We start from the raw sequence: 16,520 nt of genomic DNA, 5'->3' as shown, positions 1-16,520 counted from the left end.
ATTAATCACAGTTGAGTACAGTTTTATTAATTTCTGAATTAATAAATGAACTTAAATTTTTTTTTTTTTTTGAGCAATAAAGTTACGTTTATTCATATTTTTTTTTCCAACCGTGAGGAAAAAAGTTATGACACTAAAGTGACACAAAAAGTTATGACACAAAAAGTTATGTAAATGCTGAATTTTCTCTTATGTCACAATCCTTATCATGGACTTGTTATGGGTGGACTTTCGATTTAAGAATAACAACAATTCCGTATAATAAATGCAATATTATCACTGCAATATTTTCTAATATCTTAATCCTTATAAAAATCTTTTAAAATGAGAAAAATTCATTTTGTTGTGCGAAGACATCGTCAGCCATTACGCAATGCCACATAAAGCTTTCGTCGAGGTTTTCGCTGTTTTCTTCCCCGTGAAAAGCATATGCAGTTTAGTTTAATTAAAAAAGTCTTTAAAAATTGTTTGTACATTAGAAGTTCTCTTGTCCTTTTAGAAGAGTTCAGAATTATGAGACAACACGAATGAATGTTTATTACCGCCAAACCGATATGTGCATAAGCTGCACATTGATGCTCGTAAAATAAAATAAACACTGCGCACAGAGTTGAGCATAATACCCTTGCATGTATGTAATTGAAAGAATAAGACAAAACACAAAAAAAATATTTTACAACAAAATTTGCAAATTTTATTTATATAACAAAAATAATAAATTAAATCGATGAAATAAGTGACAATTTCACACTAGTTTTGCATTAGCAAAGTGTTGAAACTTCAAATTTTTATATTTACAAATGAATATTCACCAGTCTTTACTCAAATATTTATCTCATGAAATGAAAATTTTAAGAGCTACAGCAGAAAATATAATATTCACAAAAACTTTCACTATTCAACAACAATATTTTACAAGTCTACAAATGCATTATGTCACACCAGAGACTGTATTTGTGAAGCAGCCGACTCGACTTTCTCACAAGTTATATACTTCTCCGATAGATGGAGCTACTTTGGTAAAATTAACTTCAAAAATGTGCAAATTCATAAAGCAGGTTCATCTGTCAGAGAAAACGAAAATCTCGCCAAGTCGGATGCCAATCGTTGTAACAATCGATTTGATTAGTCTCTGTAATTTTTACTTGGACAATACCTGATAATATAAAAGACTTTAATTACGTGTTAATTTATGTTTTTTTCTTATTTACAATTTATTTGCAGTGATGAATGTTGAAAATGTTTTAACTTTTTAAATCTAAGATTCTTTTTAAATTAATCTCTAGCATTACAGATTTTTATACAATTTTCTTAATGACATCAGAGAAAGTCTTCTTTTTAAGTCTTATTCCAAATATTTGAATATTTAATATTAATAACATGTATCCTGAAATGAATGAAATAATTAGAGGAAGGTTGTTCTTTATAAAAGCATCGGATATAATTCCATGCATGAAATGAATAAATTTAATGAATCGATTATGTTATGCCCTTATTTTACGCGCCTTATTCTAAGCATATGATGATTATATCTGATATATTATTTGAATGTTTAGAAAAACTAACAATAAATGTTAATCAATAAATCTTCATTAAAATTTATCAAAATCATCTTTAATCGATAAATAACAGAAGAAGTCAAATTTTTTTTCGTCTCCTATTCAAAGCAGTGTTATGATTTTTTAAAATAATTATTACAATTAGTTTTGACTGAATAATATAATATTTATAACAATGAAAAAAATTCATATTGAATTAATTTTTCAGACATCTAAACACGTCTAATTCTAACATATGATGATTAATTTTAAACCTATGTCACATTATTCATAATACTAAAATAATTAGTTGAACTTACCATGAAGGAATCTCGGATTTAATTAATTGGTATTTAACCAAAAAAGTACATGTTTTTTTTTCTTAACAAAAGAAGTGCATGTTTTAGAATTCAAATTGGATGGATCGATTTTTCAAGGTATTCAACGTCTAATGATTGATTTCGAATACAATAGCTCACTACCTGTAGTATTAAAACAATAAGCTGAATTCCTTATAAATGAATCTCAAGATTAATTGATCGATATATACGATTAATTGATATTAATCGAAGTACATGTTTGTTGCGTCTTATTCGTAGACAATTTATTATTATTTTTCCAATATTAATATTAATTTTGAAGTATTAATACTATACTGTTATACAGTTAATTAAAAGAATTAAGTTATTAAAAGAATTGATTAAGTTATTAAAAGAATTGATTAAGTTATTAAAAGAATTGATAACTCAGAGGAGGCACAAATTTTAGGGATCTAATTTTTTAATGTGATGATTAACTTTGAATTAGAAACTAATTACCCGTAATAATAAAATAATTAGCTCAACTAACCAATGGTGGATCAAGTTATTTGAATGTCTTTGCATATGATTATTAATTTTTGATAAATAATAAACTTTTGATAAAAAACATGGCTTGTAATGATGAAATAATTAACTGAAAAGACGATAAATAAATCTAACATTAAAGGATGAGATTATCTAAAAGAAGTCTTAAGTTTTCAGAGTCATATATTTACCAGATGATTGATTTTTCGAATTAATGATACACTACTTGTAGACGGTAGGGTTTAAGAGCTTAGTTAAATTTTTATTTATTTTTATTAATTTTATCAGTCATGACTGATTATTTTAAATAAATGCAATGAATGAATCATTTATTAAAAATTATTTTAAATTATTTCATCATTCATTCATTTATGATCATTTTAAATAATGCAAGCAAATAGAATTGCATATTAATCTAAGAAAATAACTAACTACACGAAAAAACCTTATTTTAAAATAAATTATAAATACATTAGAAAACCATATTGAAATTCTACGAAAATGTTCAAAAAACTTATAATAACGGGTTACAAAATGTAACTATTTGAGTAATATAAGAAATTTATATTTTGTGTACTCACATATAATTTCATCTTTACACAACAATTTAGATTACATTGATTCATTTCAAACACAGTAAAGCACTATTTATATTTTTCAAATTTATTTTCAGTTATATCGATTTTTCATCTTAATCTACAATGGTTTATTTTTAATGCGCTGGAAAGCCTAAGTTAAGAATCATTTTTACAATTTATAAGGTACAAAGTTTTGCCCTAGACATTGTTTTGTTTGGTACTTAAACTGTTAATAAATCTGATTCAAAATGCTCTGATTAATATTCAATAATTCAGGTGTCAAACAAAGATTAATTATTATATTTTAATTTTTCACCTACCTGTATGTATATAACTAAAAAAATACAAAATAGATAAAATAGATTAAAAATGTAATGTTTCAAAAAATTCTTTTGTACAAGTCTTTGATAAACGCATGAATGGTGATGTTATTGTATAAGTTAAATATATTTGGGGGAAAATATTTTTTCTATTTTTAAAATTTTGCAGAATTTCTTCAATAATTTGTGAATTTATAAGCAAGTTAAGTTCTAAGCGATTTTAAAATGTGCCTGTGTGAAAGAGGATAGAAATGCTAACTCGATAACATAACATATAGGATATGTATAGAAAAAAGAAGAAGGGTGAGAATTCAGACAAAAAAACTGGTTTTGTGTCATGAAAATGCTATAGTTTCATTTTGAACACATTCTCTGTACAATAATAATGTTTTTCGCTTCTTTTTAAAAAATTTTTACAGTTGCTATTGCTCAATATTTTCTTTGATTTCATTGATTCTTATCAAATCCATTTTTATATATTTCATTTTAAATATTTTACCACATTTTCTCTATTAGAAGAAAATATTGAAAAGAAAGACCTTGCCCAACGATCCTTTTTCATTATCGGTTACAACGGTTTAAAAAAAAATTGTTATTAAAAAAACATTTGATTTTTATTCAATGTATACATATATTTTGCCCTTACTTAATATTTTATATCTATATAAAGCTTTTACTTGTAAAAGTGTTTTTATATACTATTATTATTAATAGACACATTGTAATGATTAGCGGTAATATCTTCATTCATTATAAAATATGGATATAGTGTCTTAAAATAGTTTTGTTATGAAAGGCTAATTTAAAATGTTAAAATTTATTTTAATTTTTTATGGCTTTAAGAAGAAAAGCTAATTTTATTTTAAGAGTATTGAATGAAACGGCTGATGTATAGCTTGAACAAAACATATTTAAAAGTTTTACACAAACCACAACACTTCAGAGTTAATTTGAGCTTTTTTTTTAAAGAACAAAAAAAAAAATAATTTTTATCAAATTCAATTTACACATTTTACCATATTTCGTTTGTTAGAAGAAAACATAAAAAATAGAGACATTGCACAAAGATCCTTTCTCATTATAAGCTACAACGGTTTCATCATAAGTTAAAAGTATTGAATCAAACGGTACCTTTAAATGCTTGCTCAATGCATTTTTAAAAATTATACAAAAACCATGATTTTTTTTTATTTTAAAAGGGATAAAAAAGCTTTAAAGCTATTTTTATAGAAAAAACATTTTAGTTTTTATATAAATTAAGAAAAGACAGATTTTAAATTTAAGCTGGCTTTGTTCCGAACTGGTTTTATACCAACTGTTCTCTATGATTTATACCTAATTCATACCACAATATATTGATAGATTTGTTAGTAAAAAAAATTTGAATTTCACCATGACACAATATAAATTTTTTAACTCAGCAAAATTTTATAAAAATTTTTAATTATTATAATTGACTGAATTAAGAGAATTAATCAGATTCTACGGCACAATAAAGCCTTCAATTTTCTTAGCTTACTACGTTAAAAACTTAACTACATTTGTTAACTTTTTTTTATTTTAGAAATACGGTCTTCTGATTTTTCAGTATTTTCTTCACCGAGAAAGTAGTAGTATTTTCAATCCGTTGCACTACTTTTCATTTGCTATAATAATATTCTTCAATGTAATTTACAAATGATGAAGAGTTCCAAATGACTGTAGATGAAGGTCACTTTTTTGGTGCTGTTTCACTGGTGTAGAGAGCGCCATCTAGTGATGGTCCAATAAAGTGTTCGTTACTTCAGATATGGATAAGAGTGGGTTTCCTTCTTGTTTGACGGAAGATGGTCGTATGATATCGGACCTCACCAGTGGAAGCTGAAAAATAAATAAATTAATTAAGCTCAGAAAACGTAAAAGTTTTTTAATAGTTTAATTTTTAGAATGAAATTATGTAAAAAATTGCTATAGTATAGTAAAGTAGTTAAGTTGAGAGTCAGTAGCTGTTACTGAAATCAATTGACAGAAAAAAAAATCAGACAAATTTTTAACAAAAACAGACGTCGTAACAGCTGGTATTAACTGCATAAATACAATTATAAGAACTGCATAAATACAATTATAGAAGCTGGTATTAACTGCATAAATACAAGAATTATAAGAATTACAAGATTATAAGAATACAATTATAAGAATCTTCAACGAATTGTGATATCAAAATGATAAAATCACCTAAATGTGATATGTTTTTTTTTCTTAAATGCCTTAATAGATTTTGACATCCAGGGAAAGAATTCGAATAGAAACAACAAGGCTCCGCCACTCTTCTTGCCTAACAAGGGAGATACTATCTTTAAAAAATTTCAAAAATCAGATACAATTTAATCCTCTGGGAGTTTATTTTGGAATTCGCTGCAAAACACTTTGACTGTATTCCTGCAGAACAAACCGTTTTTTCGATATTATTCAATTGGAAATTGGTGTGTTTAAGGGGGCATCAATAACTACTTCTCTTAGATGTTTTAGGAATGTGGAATAAATTAGAATTTAAGAAAAAAGCGTTAAAATTGAAATTCTCAATTACGTAAAAATTGATTATCTTTAAAATATAACAGGCTAAAATTAGATAAAAGAAAACGGGTATTAATCATTTGCGTTGGAAAGATGTGCAAGGGACGTGAAGATTCTGTTTATCAAATACATATATATATTTGATAAAAGAATATAAAGCCGATAGATGACGGCAAGGAATTATCGCAAAGATAAAAAGGACATTTTTTGTATCATCATAGAAATAGAAAAGATGATTTACATTAGGCATCAAATGTCGAATGTCTTACAATTAGGTTCTACCGACTATTTTGGTAAGGGCATCTGCGAATTTTTTCCCATTGTCTTGCCAGTGCAAATAGCGATGAGATCTTTCAATTAATTAAAATGAATTCGAAATTTATTATAGCTAAATGTGAGATATAAGAGTTCATACCTCTAGCCGCATGTCCTGAGTATATGGCGTGCTGCTGTAAGTGACTTGGGGAGCCACTTTACCACTGGCTGGACTGGTACTGTTATGAGGTGAAGCAGATTTGGGTGCAGCCGCACTCCCACTCCACTTGCAAGGTGAACTGGTCACATTACCTATTTCACCATCCTGCTTACCATCCCCGTATCGGGACGATTTCATGTCATAAGTGGTGAAAGAGGAGGAGCTTGTTGCTGGACAGTCCACAGAGAGTGCATCTCTGCTATTCCACGCAAGCATATTATGCCTACTGTCGTAAGGTGATGAGATTTTTTCTTCTTTAGGCCAATGCGGTAGATCTCGAATAGTCATTAAGATGCTATTCGGACCTCCATTAAAAGTGTTTTTGGATTTAGTTCCACTGAGTCCATTGTTGATACACTCGCTGTTCGTGGTGAGGGTATGTAAAGGGAATGCCAAATTTCCTGTACATGTGAGATCTCGAACTTTTATATCATGGTGATCTAACGTAACCGGTAAGATAGATGAAGACGATTGGACACCCACTCCATTATTATTCACCAAACACCCCCTTAGGGGATCCACCCCATTCATGTAGGAAGGTACACTGTCGCAGCAGTTGGACGATGGTGGGGATTTATTGTTCACTATGTGTTGCTGGGGAGGAGATGGTGAATTGACGCCAAACTTTGCCGCTTCAATCTGACATTGGTATAGTTTATCTTCTTTGGTGTTGCTTAGCTGAAGGCTAGCAGAATCTGTTTGAAAAGCACTCGGGCCGAAACACGTTCTGGCTGCCGTTGCAGAGGCAGCCACATCCAGAAAACCATTAGATGGATACTGCGCGACTGCATAGTCCGGATAATAAGTTCCTATAGGTCTATAGTGAAGAAAGTTCTCAGCAGAAATAAACCTCGTATTGTCTATGGCAGCTGAAAATAGGTTTTGTGGCATTGAAGCCGTTGCTCCGTAAGAAGCACTTAAACCATTCATATTGTCTGTTGTGCCATAAGGATAAACATTGTTATAGCCTGCCGCTACTACGGCTGCAGTAGCTGCAGCTGCAGCAGCATCGTCCATATAAGTCGATGTATCAGGCAATGCGCCTCCTACAATAGAGCTTGTAGATGGTGGTCCATTCACTGGGCTTTTTCTTTTTCTGCACGTGGTAATGATGTCTCTAATTTGTGACTTGTATCTCTTTGTCCTCTGGCAGCGGAGGACAAAGTCACTGTCAGAGAGAAGACCACTCCGATCGTTCAAGGAATTTAAGCCACCATCTAAGTAGGTGACTTTGAAGTCCATTGTTCTTTTTCCAAGGAGATCTCGACCTTCTTCTTCCCTATTTAAAAACAAACAAAATCATAAACCCAAGTTTCAGGCAAAAAAAATTCCTTACATAGCATGGCATTATTTTTAATTTGGCGTTTACATGAAAATTTTCAGCGTAAATTAATTTACTTAAAAATTCTGAAAAGTGAAAAAGTAACAAAAATATTTGAAAAAGTTTTTCTTTTCTACGTTCAGTGGGATCTTGGCTAGCGAATATTTTACAAGAAAAGTGAGTACTTTACAAGAAACTTGAAAAACGGACGAGGCTTTACAATAATAAGATTAGAAATGACTTGATTGCTTAAAACCATTGATGAAAAAGTAGGACATGTTCAAATAAATAAATAAAAATAGGCCTAAAATGGATGGGCATATATAAGGAGAGGTAGATAATGCAACAAGCCGATGTATATTTTTCGTATTTTGCATTTATGACTCTATTTGAATAGTAAATACTTTCTAATTCTGAGCAAATCATTTGCTTTTCAAGCATTTCTAATCAGATATTTTACTTTGACAATCAAGTGTTTTGGTTCACAAACATCTTTCTGGGAAAATCTAAAGTTTTACAGTATTTAACTTACATTGAGAATTTCAGAATCCATATGATAAGGTACCAGATTCATAAAGTGCTTCACGTTATAGGCCAATTTAAGTAAAAACACTATGGAATATTTTTGAAAGCGTTAAATGATAAGTACTACGTTATAAGCATGAAATATTCGATTAATATTATTTGTTTAATTCTATTCATTTCATAAATATAACAAAATTGAATTATAATTTATAAAAATGTTCTTATTTTATTAAAGTTGGAACCAATGCAATTTTAAATGATAAAATCCACAAATGGATCGAAATTAGTCGAATAGATTCCGATAGATTAAAATAGAGATATGCAAATTTGTAATTTTTTTTCTGTACTTAGAAACTGTTTCCGACAGATATATTTTAGAATTTACACTAATTAGTCTATTTATTATCAACTCCTCGAACGCTAATTACGCTAGTTAACCTGTTCATTATCCACTCCCATTTGGGTACGTGAAAATCCGACCTAATGTTCAAAAGTTATTCAGACGTTCTGTTTGTTATTTTACGCACTGTATATTCTACATTTTATAATAGGAAAATAAAACTTGAATGCATTTAAACTTACATGAGAGGTCTGTGTGTGCAAAGAATGAAGTCTGGTTTGCTATTTTTATATACAAGTCTTGCACTCGTTTGAAGCCATTGCCAGGATCCTGTTTTTGTTGCTAGCCTATATGCTATCAAACCAGAGGCTCCTGTTTTAAGTACTGCAAAAAAGTTAATGTTTTATTAGGATTATTTTCAATGTAGGAAATTTGAAGCAAAACCTAATATTTCCAAACCAACTTTTTGTAAGTTAGATCGTTCTTTGAAATTGGATATTTGTAAGTTGGATCTTTCTAATGACAGTTAAACAATTTTTATGTTCCAAGAGCGCAACTTATAGTCCGACAAATTTTTTTAAAATTTGCAATAACAAACAGTCATTAAACAGCTTGCAATTAATTTTGAGTTGTCATTAATAATTTATAACCATTGATTAATTTACCATTAATAAATTATAGTCATTAATTAACTTGTTATTAATAATTTATAGTCATTAACTCATTCGCCATTAACAATTTACGACCATAAAACAATTTACCATTAATCACTTGTAGCTACAAAAATTGATCATTAATAATTTATAGTCCTTAACTAATTTTATATTAATGACTTATAACAATTAACTGATTTCACAACAACTTATAGTCTTCAACAAATTTATCATCAATGTTTTAAAAAAAGTAATTATTTCGTCTTGTACAACTTATAGCCAATAACTGACTCGCTGTAAATAACTTATGGCAATAAAATAATTTGCGAGCAATTACTTATAACTTATAACAAACAATTAATTTGCCATTAAAAACTTATAGCTAAAAAACTTATATTTGCCATTAAGAAGTTATAGCTATGACACTAATAACTTCTAGCTATTAAAAAATGCCATTAATATATTTGTAGCTATCAACTAATCTGATACAATTAATAACTTTGATTAATAGCTATCAACTAATTTCACAGTAGTAACTTACAGTCACTAACTTGCTTATCATTAATAATTTATAGAAGATATAATTTATAGAATATAATTTAAAGAATAATTAATCCATTAAATAATTTTTCTTTAACAACTTATAACCAATAACTTACTTGCTTTAATAACTTGCAACCAATAACTAACCAACTAGTAATATCTTATACCAAGTATATTATTAGAAAAACATGTTTAGCGACATTTTAAAAAACACTTGGATTAACGACATTTTCAAAACAATTGAATTGAGGACATATTAAAAACACTTGGAACATAAAATTGATACAGGTATTGAAGAAAGGTTAATTTTTTCAAGTCAATAAAGTGATTTTCAGTTAAAAAAATAATTATTTTGTATTCTAAAGCTGATTCTATCAATATCATTCAACTTCAACTATCTCGAATTTTGAGGCAAAAACAATAATACTTGATGCAATTTTTTTTAATGTAAGTTTGTTTTTAAAAGCAATGAATTTCATTAAGTTCAAATTTAAACATATCAGTGAGTGAGAAAGTGCAACATTTATATTTGACAAACTTTTCAAGCAAAAACGAAGCAAGTACTCTAATGCATTTAGTAGAATTTTATTTCATTTATTAATACTTCAATAAAAATGTTGTTTAAAGGTTGAAAAAAGTTATTAAAAATTATATCAAAATTAAATTAAAATTCATGTTATCCATGAAATAAAGTATGTCTACAGAATAATATCTAAAGTAATTCATCGAAATTTTAATTTTATATTTTGAGTTTTTATTTTATTTCGTTCAAATAGTTACTTACAATCGGTGTCTCTAAAAGGGATCTGTTGGAGTTATTGATCACTTAATAAATTAAATCCGCTCATCAATTGTGGTTCATTAAGTCTACTAAATAACTACCTAAGTCTACCTCATAGGTTGAAGTGATATGGTGGGGTTAAACAGATCCATTTTAGAAACAGATTCTGTATTATTCACTCTAATTGAGTAATAAAAATAATGCTTACATTCTTGGTGCGCACTAGCTACATAAGCGAGATCATCATAATGGACTAGGTCATAACAGCCCTTATCGGCGAGTTCTGTGTCAGAGTAACCTAACACTTGCTTCGCCCTGGAAAAGAAATCAATATAATGAATTAAAATTATTATAAATATAAAATTGTTATTTAATACCACACCGAAAGGAGACCACATTAAGCGTATATCGTAGGATATGGAGTATCAGTTCATGTTTCCGAAGAGATTCTCCATGTCCATAGATGGAGTACCATCGTTGGATATGAAGCATCAGTTTCTTGTTTCGTAACCGTATATATTTACCGTATATTATTATATATTTTATACCACATATATACCGTATATATTTACCGTATACCGTATATTATTTTTCCTTTTTATTTTTTAGTATTAATATTAATGGAATTTTTGGAATAATTTCCAGAAAGTATGGAAAAAAATGATGGAGGTATATTGTTTAATCCCTTCAGGACCATGATATACGTGATCGCGTGATTCTCCATATGGCCCACTCAATTATAGATGAAACGTGCATTTCTGGTTCTAGTGTCCCAATATTACGCAGACGTGATCTCAATTCGCAGCTCTCGTATTAGTACGGATGAGTACTCGTTAGTACGTATAAACTCGGAGCGTGCGGAAGTGTGGTGGCATTTCTTTCTCTTTTCAACAGTCCTAAAGCGTTAAAATTGCACAAAAATAGAAGAAGAAAAATTAAAAATTGATTAAGTTGCTTTTTCATGGGATTTACTTAAGTTAGAAAAACTTACAAAGGTTTTTCTACAATGTGGAAATCCTTTAAAAAAATTAGATGGAGATAATTTTAAAACTAGAAATCTCAAAATGTACGTAATTTATACAATCAGCATTATCTTTTTCTGATCATTATTTAAGATTTAAATAAGCAGAATCTTAATCATCCGACACCACGGGAATAGTGTTTATCAGACGCATTTTTATTTGTCACTACGGGACTGAGGTTCAAGATTTTATCTGGAACAGCGAACAGATTGTCAGATATATTTAAGGCAAATTGTCTTATGGTTCATGTACGCTTAATTTTTGAGCTGTGGTTAGTATATACGATACCGATATGTACGATACATGTAGATGATTTATGAAACAGACATTTTTGAAGCAAATTTACAAATTCCACTTCGTGATTTGTAAATTTGTCGATTTACAAATCACTACCTTAGCGATTTTGGGAAATCATGATGTAGGTTAAAAGTGTTTGAATCAAATTTGATGCAGCCTCATCAGATATGCTCTCAGAAAAATCAGTTCAACGCTGAACCATAATATCGGTATCTTATTCTATAATACTTGCAAACTTGCGGCAAACATAATAAAGTGTCAATATTTCCACACCAGTTGAGCCCTACTATCGATCGAGTAATAAAGTTTAAGAAGGACTGTAATAGGATTCAATCTAGCGCGCTATTAATGTTGCGGAAGTTTAAAATCACAAAACAGTTAAATTTATTAAATTCTGTCACACGGTTCATCTTTTTCGTAGGATAAAATATCAGTTGTTGTTACTAATCGTCCAAAGTCAGACCAGGTCCAAAAGACCATTGACTCGAAGAAAGTCAATGACTTGGAAGAGATTGGAATAAATGTCCTCCTTGGTGAGGAACGAATAATCCAGTAATAGTCTGGCAGAAATTGCCTTTCGATCGTGGCTTTTTATGCAGATGGCAAGGATTTTCTTATAATGGTCACTAGCTATAAATGGCAGAAATTGCCTTTCGTTTGCGGCTTTTTATGCAGATGGCAAGGATTTTCTTATAATGGTCACTAGCTATAAATGGCAGAAATTGCCTTTCGTTNAAAAGATGTAATTTTTTTAAAAAAAAGAGTTGTTATATGGATTTGAATGATTGTTTTGAATTCTTAGAATTTGTGCATTTGAATGTACCTAAGTTAGTAGCGAGCGAAGCGAGCTTGGTTTGCGAAGCAAACCATATAAGACTGCGTAGCAATTTTTGGGAGTTGTTGAGCAGGGGCCGCAGCCCACTAGTTGTTATTCAATACTGCTACTTTTATACCACATATATACCGTATGCATTTACCGTATACCGTATATTATTTTTCCTTTTTATTTTTTAGTATTAATATTAATGAAATTTTTGGAATAACTTCCAGAAAGTATAGAAAAAAATAATAGATATATATTGTCTAATCCCTTCAGGACCGTGATGTACGTGATTGCGTGATATAGATGAAACGAGCATTTCTGGTTCTAGTGTCCCTAGATTACGCGGACGTGATCTCAATTCGCAACTCTCGTATTAGTACGGATGAGTACTCTTTAGTACGTATGAACTCGGAGCGTGCGGGACTGTGGTAGCCTTTCATTCTCTTTTCAACAGTCCTGAAGCGTTAAAATTGCACAAAAATAGAGAAAAAAATTTTAAAAATTGATTAAGTTGTTTTTTCATGGGATTTACTTAAGTTAGAAAAAACTTAGTTACAAAAGTTTTTCTACAATGTGGAAATCGTTTAAAAAAATTAGATGAAGATAATTTTAAAATTAAAAATCTCAAAATGTGCACAATTTATACAATCAGCATTATCTTTTTCTGATCATTATTTAATATTTAAATATGCAAAATCTTGTTTACCCGACACCACGGGAATAGTGCTTATCAGACACATTTTTATTTGTCACTACGGGACTGAGTTCGAGATGTTATCTGGAACAGCGAACAGATTGTCAGATATATTTAAGGCAAATTGTCTTATGGTTCATGTTCGCCTAATTTTTGAGCTGTGGTTAGTATATACGATACCCATATGTATGATTCATGTAGATGATTTATAAAACAGAAATTTTCGAAGCAAATTTACAAATTCCACATCGTGATTGCACACTATTAAACCTTACCGATTTTGGAAAATCATGATGCAGGTTAAAAGTGCTTGAGTTAAATCTTATACAGCCTCATCAGATATACTTTCAGAAAAATCGGTTCAACTTTGAGCCATAAAATAGGTACCTTATTCTATAACACGGAGCAAACTTGCGGTAACCATGATAAAGGATAAATTGAATTATATTTCCACACCAGGTGAACTCTACTATCGAGTAATAAAGTTTAGGAAGGATGGTAATATTTTCCAACCTATAACCTATTATAGCACGCTATTAAAGTTGCGGACGTTTAAAATCACAAAACAGTTGAATTTATTAAATTCTGTCATACGGTTCATTTTTTTTCCAATTAGATAGGGTATCAGTTGTTGTTACTAATACTCCAAAGTCTGAGGAAGTCAGACCAGGTCCAAAAGACTATTGACTCGAAGAAAGTCAATGACTTGGAAGAGATTTGCATAAATGTCCTCCTTGGTGAGGCCAGAATAATCCAGTAATAGTCTGGCAGACGCCTTTCGATTGTGGCTTTTTATGCAGATGGGAAGGATTTTCTTAATATGGCCACTAGCTATAAATGGCAGAAATTGTCTTTCGATCGTGGCTTTTTGTGCAGATGGCAAGGATTTTCATAATATGGCTACTAGCAATAAATGGCAGAAATTACCTTTCGTTCGCGGCTTTTTATGCAGATGGCAAGGATTTTCTTAATATGGCAGCTAGCTATAAATGGCAGAAATTGCCTTTCGTTCGTGGCTTTTTGTGCAGATGGCAAGGATTTTCATAATATGGTCACTAGCTATAAATGGCAGAAATTACCTTTCGATCGTGGCTTTTTATGCAGATGGCAAGGATTTTCTTAATATGGCCACTAGCTATAAATGGCAGAAATTGCCTTTCGATCGTGGCTTTTTGTGCAGATGGCAAGGATTTTCATAATATGGCCAGTAGCTATAAATGGCAGAAATTACCTTTCGTTCGCGGCTTTTTATGCAGATGGCATCGATCTCCGCCATAATCCAAACACGTTTGTGTTTGAAATGTCAAAGTATATATTTAGCATAAGAACCCAGGGTAAAAATTTTACTGAATTTTAATATTGGTAATTTTATGCCCTGTCTTTATTCAACCATAATTTTATCTGAAAGGAAAACTCTTATTTTCTTTGTATGTATTTGAAAAAAGGATAACCAAGTTAACTGCATAATTAGTCGTAGGATAATATGGGTATTAATATATTAAATTGTCTTTCATTTGGAATTATAAATTAACATGATAAATATGTTTTAAAATGGTTGTTTTGTGTTGTTCAATGTGGTTCATACCTTTGGTCGAAAGAGACTAGAGAAAGGTCAAGTTTGTGTTTGCTCTTGAACATGGTATCCTTGTGGGGCATCTCCAAGAGGGAAGGAGGACCGAAAGGCGTGCACACAGCGAAGAGGGCAAGAGGAGGGTCTTCCGTCTTGTGATTCTGGCCGTGCAGCACCTTGATGCGACCTCGAATGTCTAACCTCTGCAATAAGTGCAAAGCAGTTTAAAAACAGTTCGTATTCATATGACATTTCAAAAGTATTCTCAAAATGTATAATCAGTAAAAAGGTTTGAAAATAATTAATCAAAGGGTGCAATGCATATCTACATCATTTACAAATTTACATTTTATTTTTTTACATTATTACAAATTTACAAATTACATTACAAATTTACATTACATTTTATTTATTTTAGTCTTATAATTATTATACAAATTATCATTACTTCCTAAAATTAATAAATAACTTTAAATCTTTTAAAAATTTAAAAAAATTATTGTAGATAATTTTTGAAGGTATTTCTATTAAATATTGTTATTAGCTTTAAAAAAATAACATAACATCCGTTATATATACAGAACTGATTGATAACTGAAGAAACAAATAACTAGACTAATTATTGCAACATACAAATAGTGATATAATTGTGTAAAACGCACTCAAATTTACGATCACTATAATTCTTTGATTTTAATATGGGCATTGAACAGTCGACCCATATCGAAGTGCAGTTCTTGAAATAAAACTTTTTGGCATTCTTATTTTGAGTCCAATCTAGAAAACTCTAAAACACCTTGTAAGCCATTGAGACAAACTCACCTGCATGGACGATTTTTTAAGTAAAGCGTATCCACGTGTGCGTTACACAAAACTGTAAACCACGAAAGTCTTTGAGAGTTAACCTGATGGATAGAGGATTTTATTTGCATGAGAATATTTAATGTTAGTACTTAGTTCTGTGCTGGCCGTGAGTAATTTATCAGCACGTCAAGCAGCCAATAATGATACGGTACTTTCAATTATTTAACATACAATGTATGATTAGACTAATTCAAGAAAGTTTTTAATGAAAACTATGATTATATTACTGTTTTTTTTTCTCAAATTAAACGCAATATAAACATAAATTTGAAAAAGTACTTTTCCTTTAAAAAGATTTTTGAAATAAAGATTTTTATTAAATGTTTGTCCACATCTTACAAATAGTGAGAGTTTTAAAACTTGTAAACTGAAGATTTTTAAAATAAAGAATTGAAAAATTTAATGGAGCTATTTTTACTGAATGTATTATGTACAGCTAAGTAATTAATATTTTTTTTTAATTAAAAACCATTTTTTTTTAAAAATAACTTGCTACATTAATATTCTGTACTTTAACCTGCATATAATATTATATCTTAAAAAAGAAAAATTAAGTGTTTTCTTTAATAAAAAAAAAAAAAAAAAACATTACGGTTCTTATAATACATTTAAAATACTACGAAGCTAAAAACTAAAATTGTTCTTACCAAGAAACCAGACGTGTTGTCAAGCAAGCACCTGAATCGGACAGTAAAATTCCTTTCCAAAAGTTGACTGTTTTCTGAAAAATAAACATTTGAGAACTTAATATAGAGAAATACCACTATATTTATATATA

General features: G+C 29.7%; 1 protein-coding gene across 1 annotated transcript in view; it reads right to left on the bottom strand.

The window, feature by feature from the left end:
* Positions 1-669: 669 nt before the first annotated feature.
* Positions 670-16,520, bottom strand: part of LOC107457394 (aryl hydrocarbon receptor) — a 168,307-nt gene continuing 152,456 nt past the window's right edge. Inside the window, exons 6-11 of the mRNA XM_043045862.2 lie at positions 16,390-16,463; positions 14,894-15,081; positions 10,681-10,787; positions 8,738-8,879; positions 6,250-7,588; positions 670-5,141 (exon numbers count right to left, since the gene is read on the bottom strand). Coding sequence (XP_042901796.2) covers positions 5,034-5,141; positions 6,250-7,588; positions 8,738-8,879; positions 10,681-10,787; positions 14,894-15,081; positions 16,390-16,463 — 1,958 coding nt within the window. The 3' untranslated portion in view covers positions 670-5,033. The remainder of the gene's footprint in view (positions 5,142-6,249; positions 7,589-8,737; positions 8,880-10,680; positions 10,788-14,893; positions 15,082-16,389; positions 16,464-16,520) is intronic.

The sequence above is a fragment of the Parasteatoda tepidariorum genome, chromosome 10 (assembly GCF_043381705.1).
Source record: "Parasteatoda tepidariorum isolate YZ-2023 chromosome 10, CAS_Ptep_4.0, whole genome shotgun sequence".
Taxonomy (NCBI): Eukaryota; Metazoa; Arthropoda; class Arachnida; order Araneae; family Theridiidae; genus Parasteatoda; species Parasteatoda tepidariorum.
The sequence above is the reverse complement of the archived record's forward strand: the minus strand, read 5'-3'. Positions and strand labels throughout refer to the sequence as shown.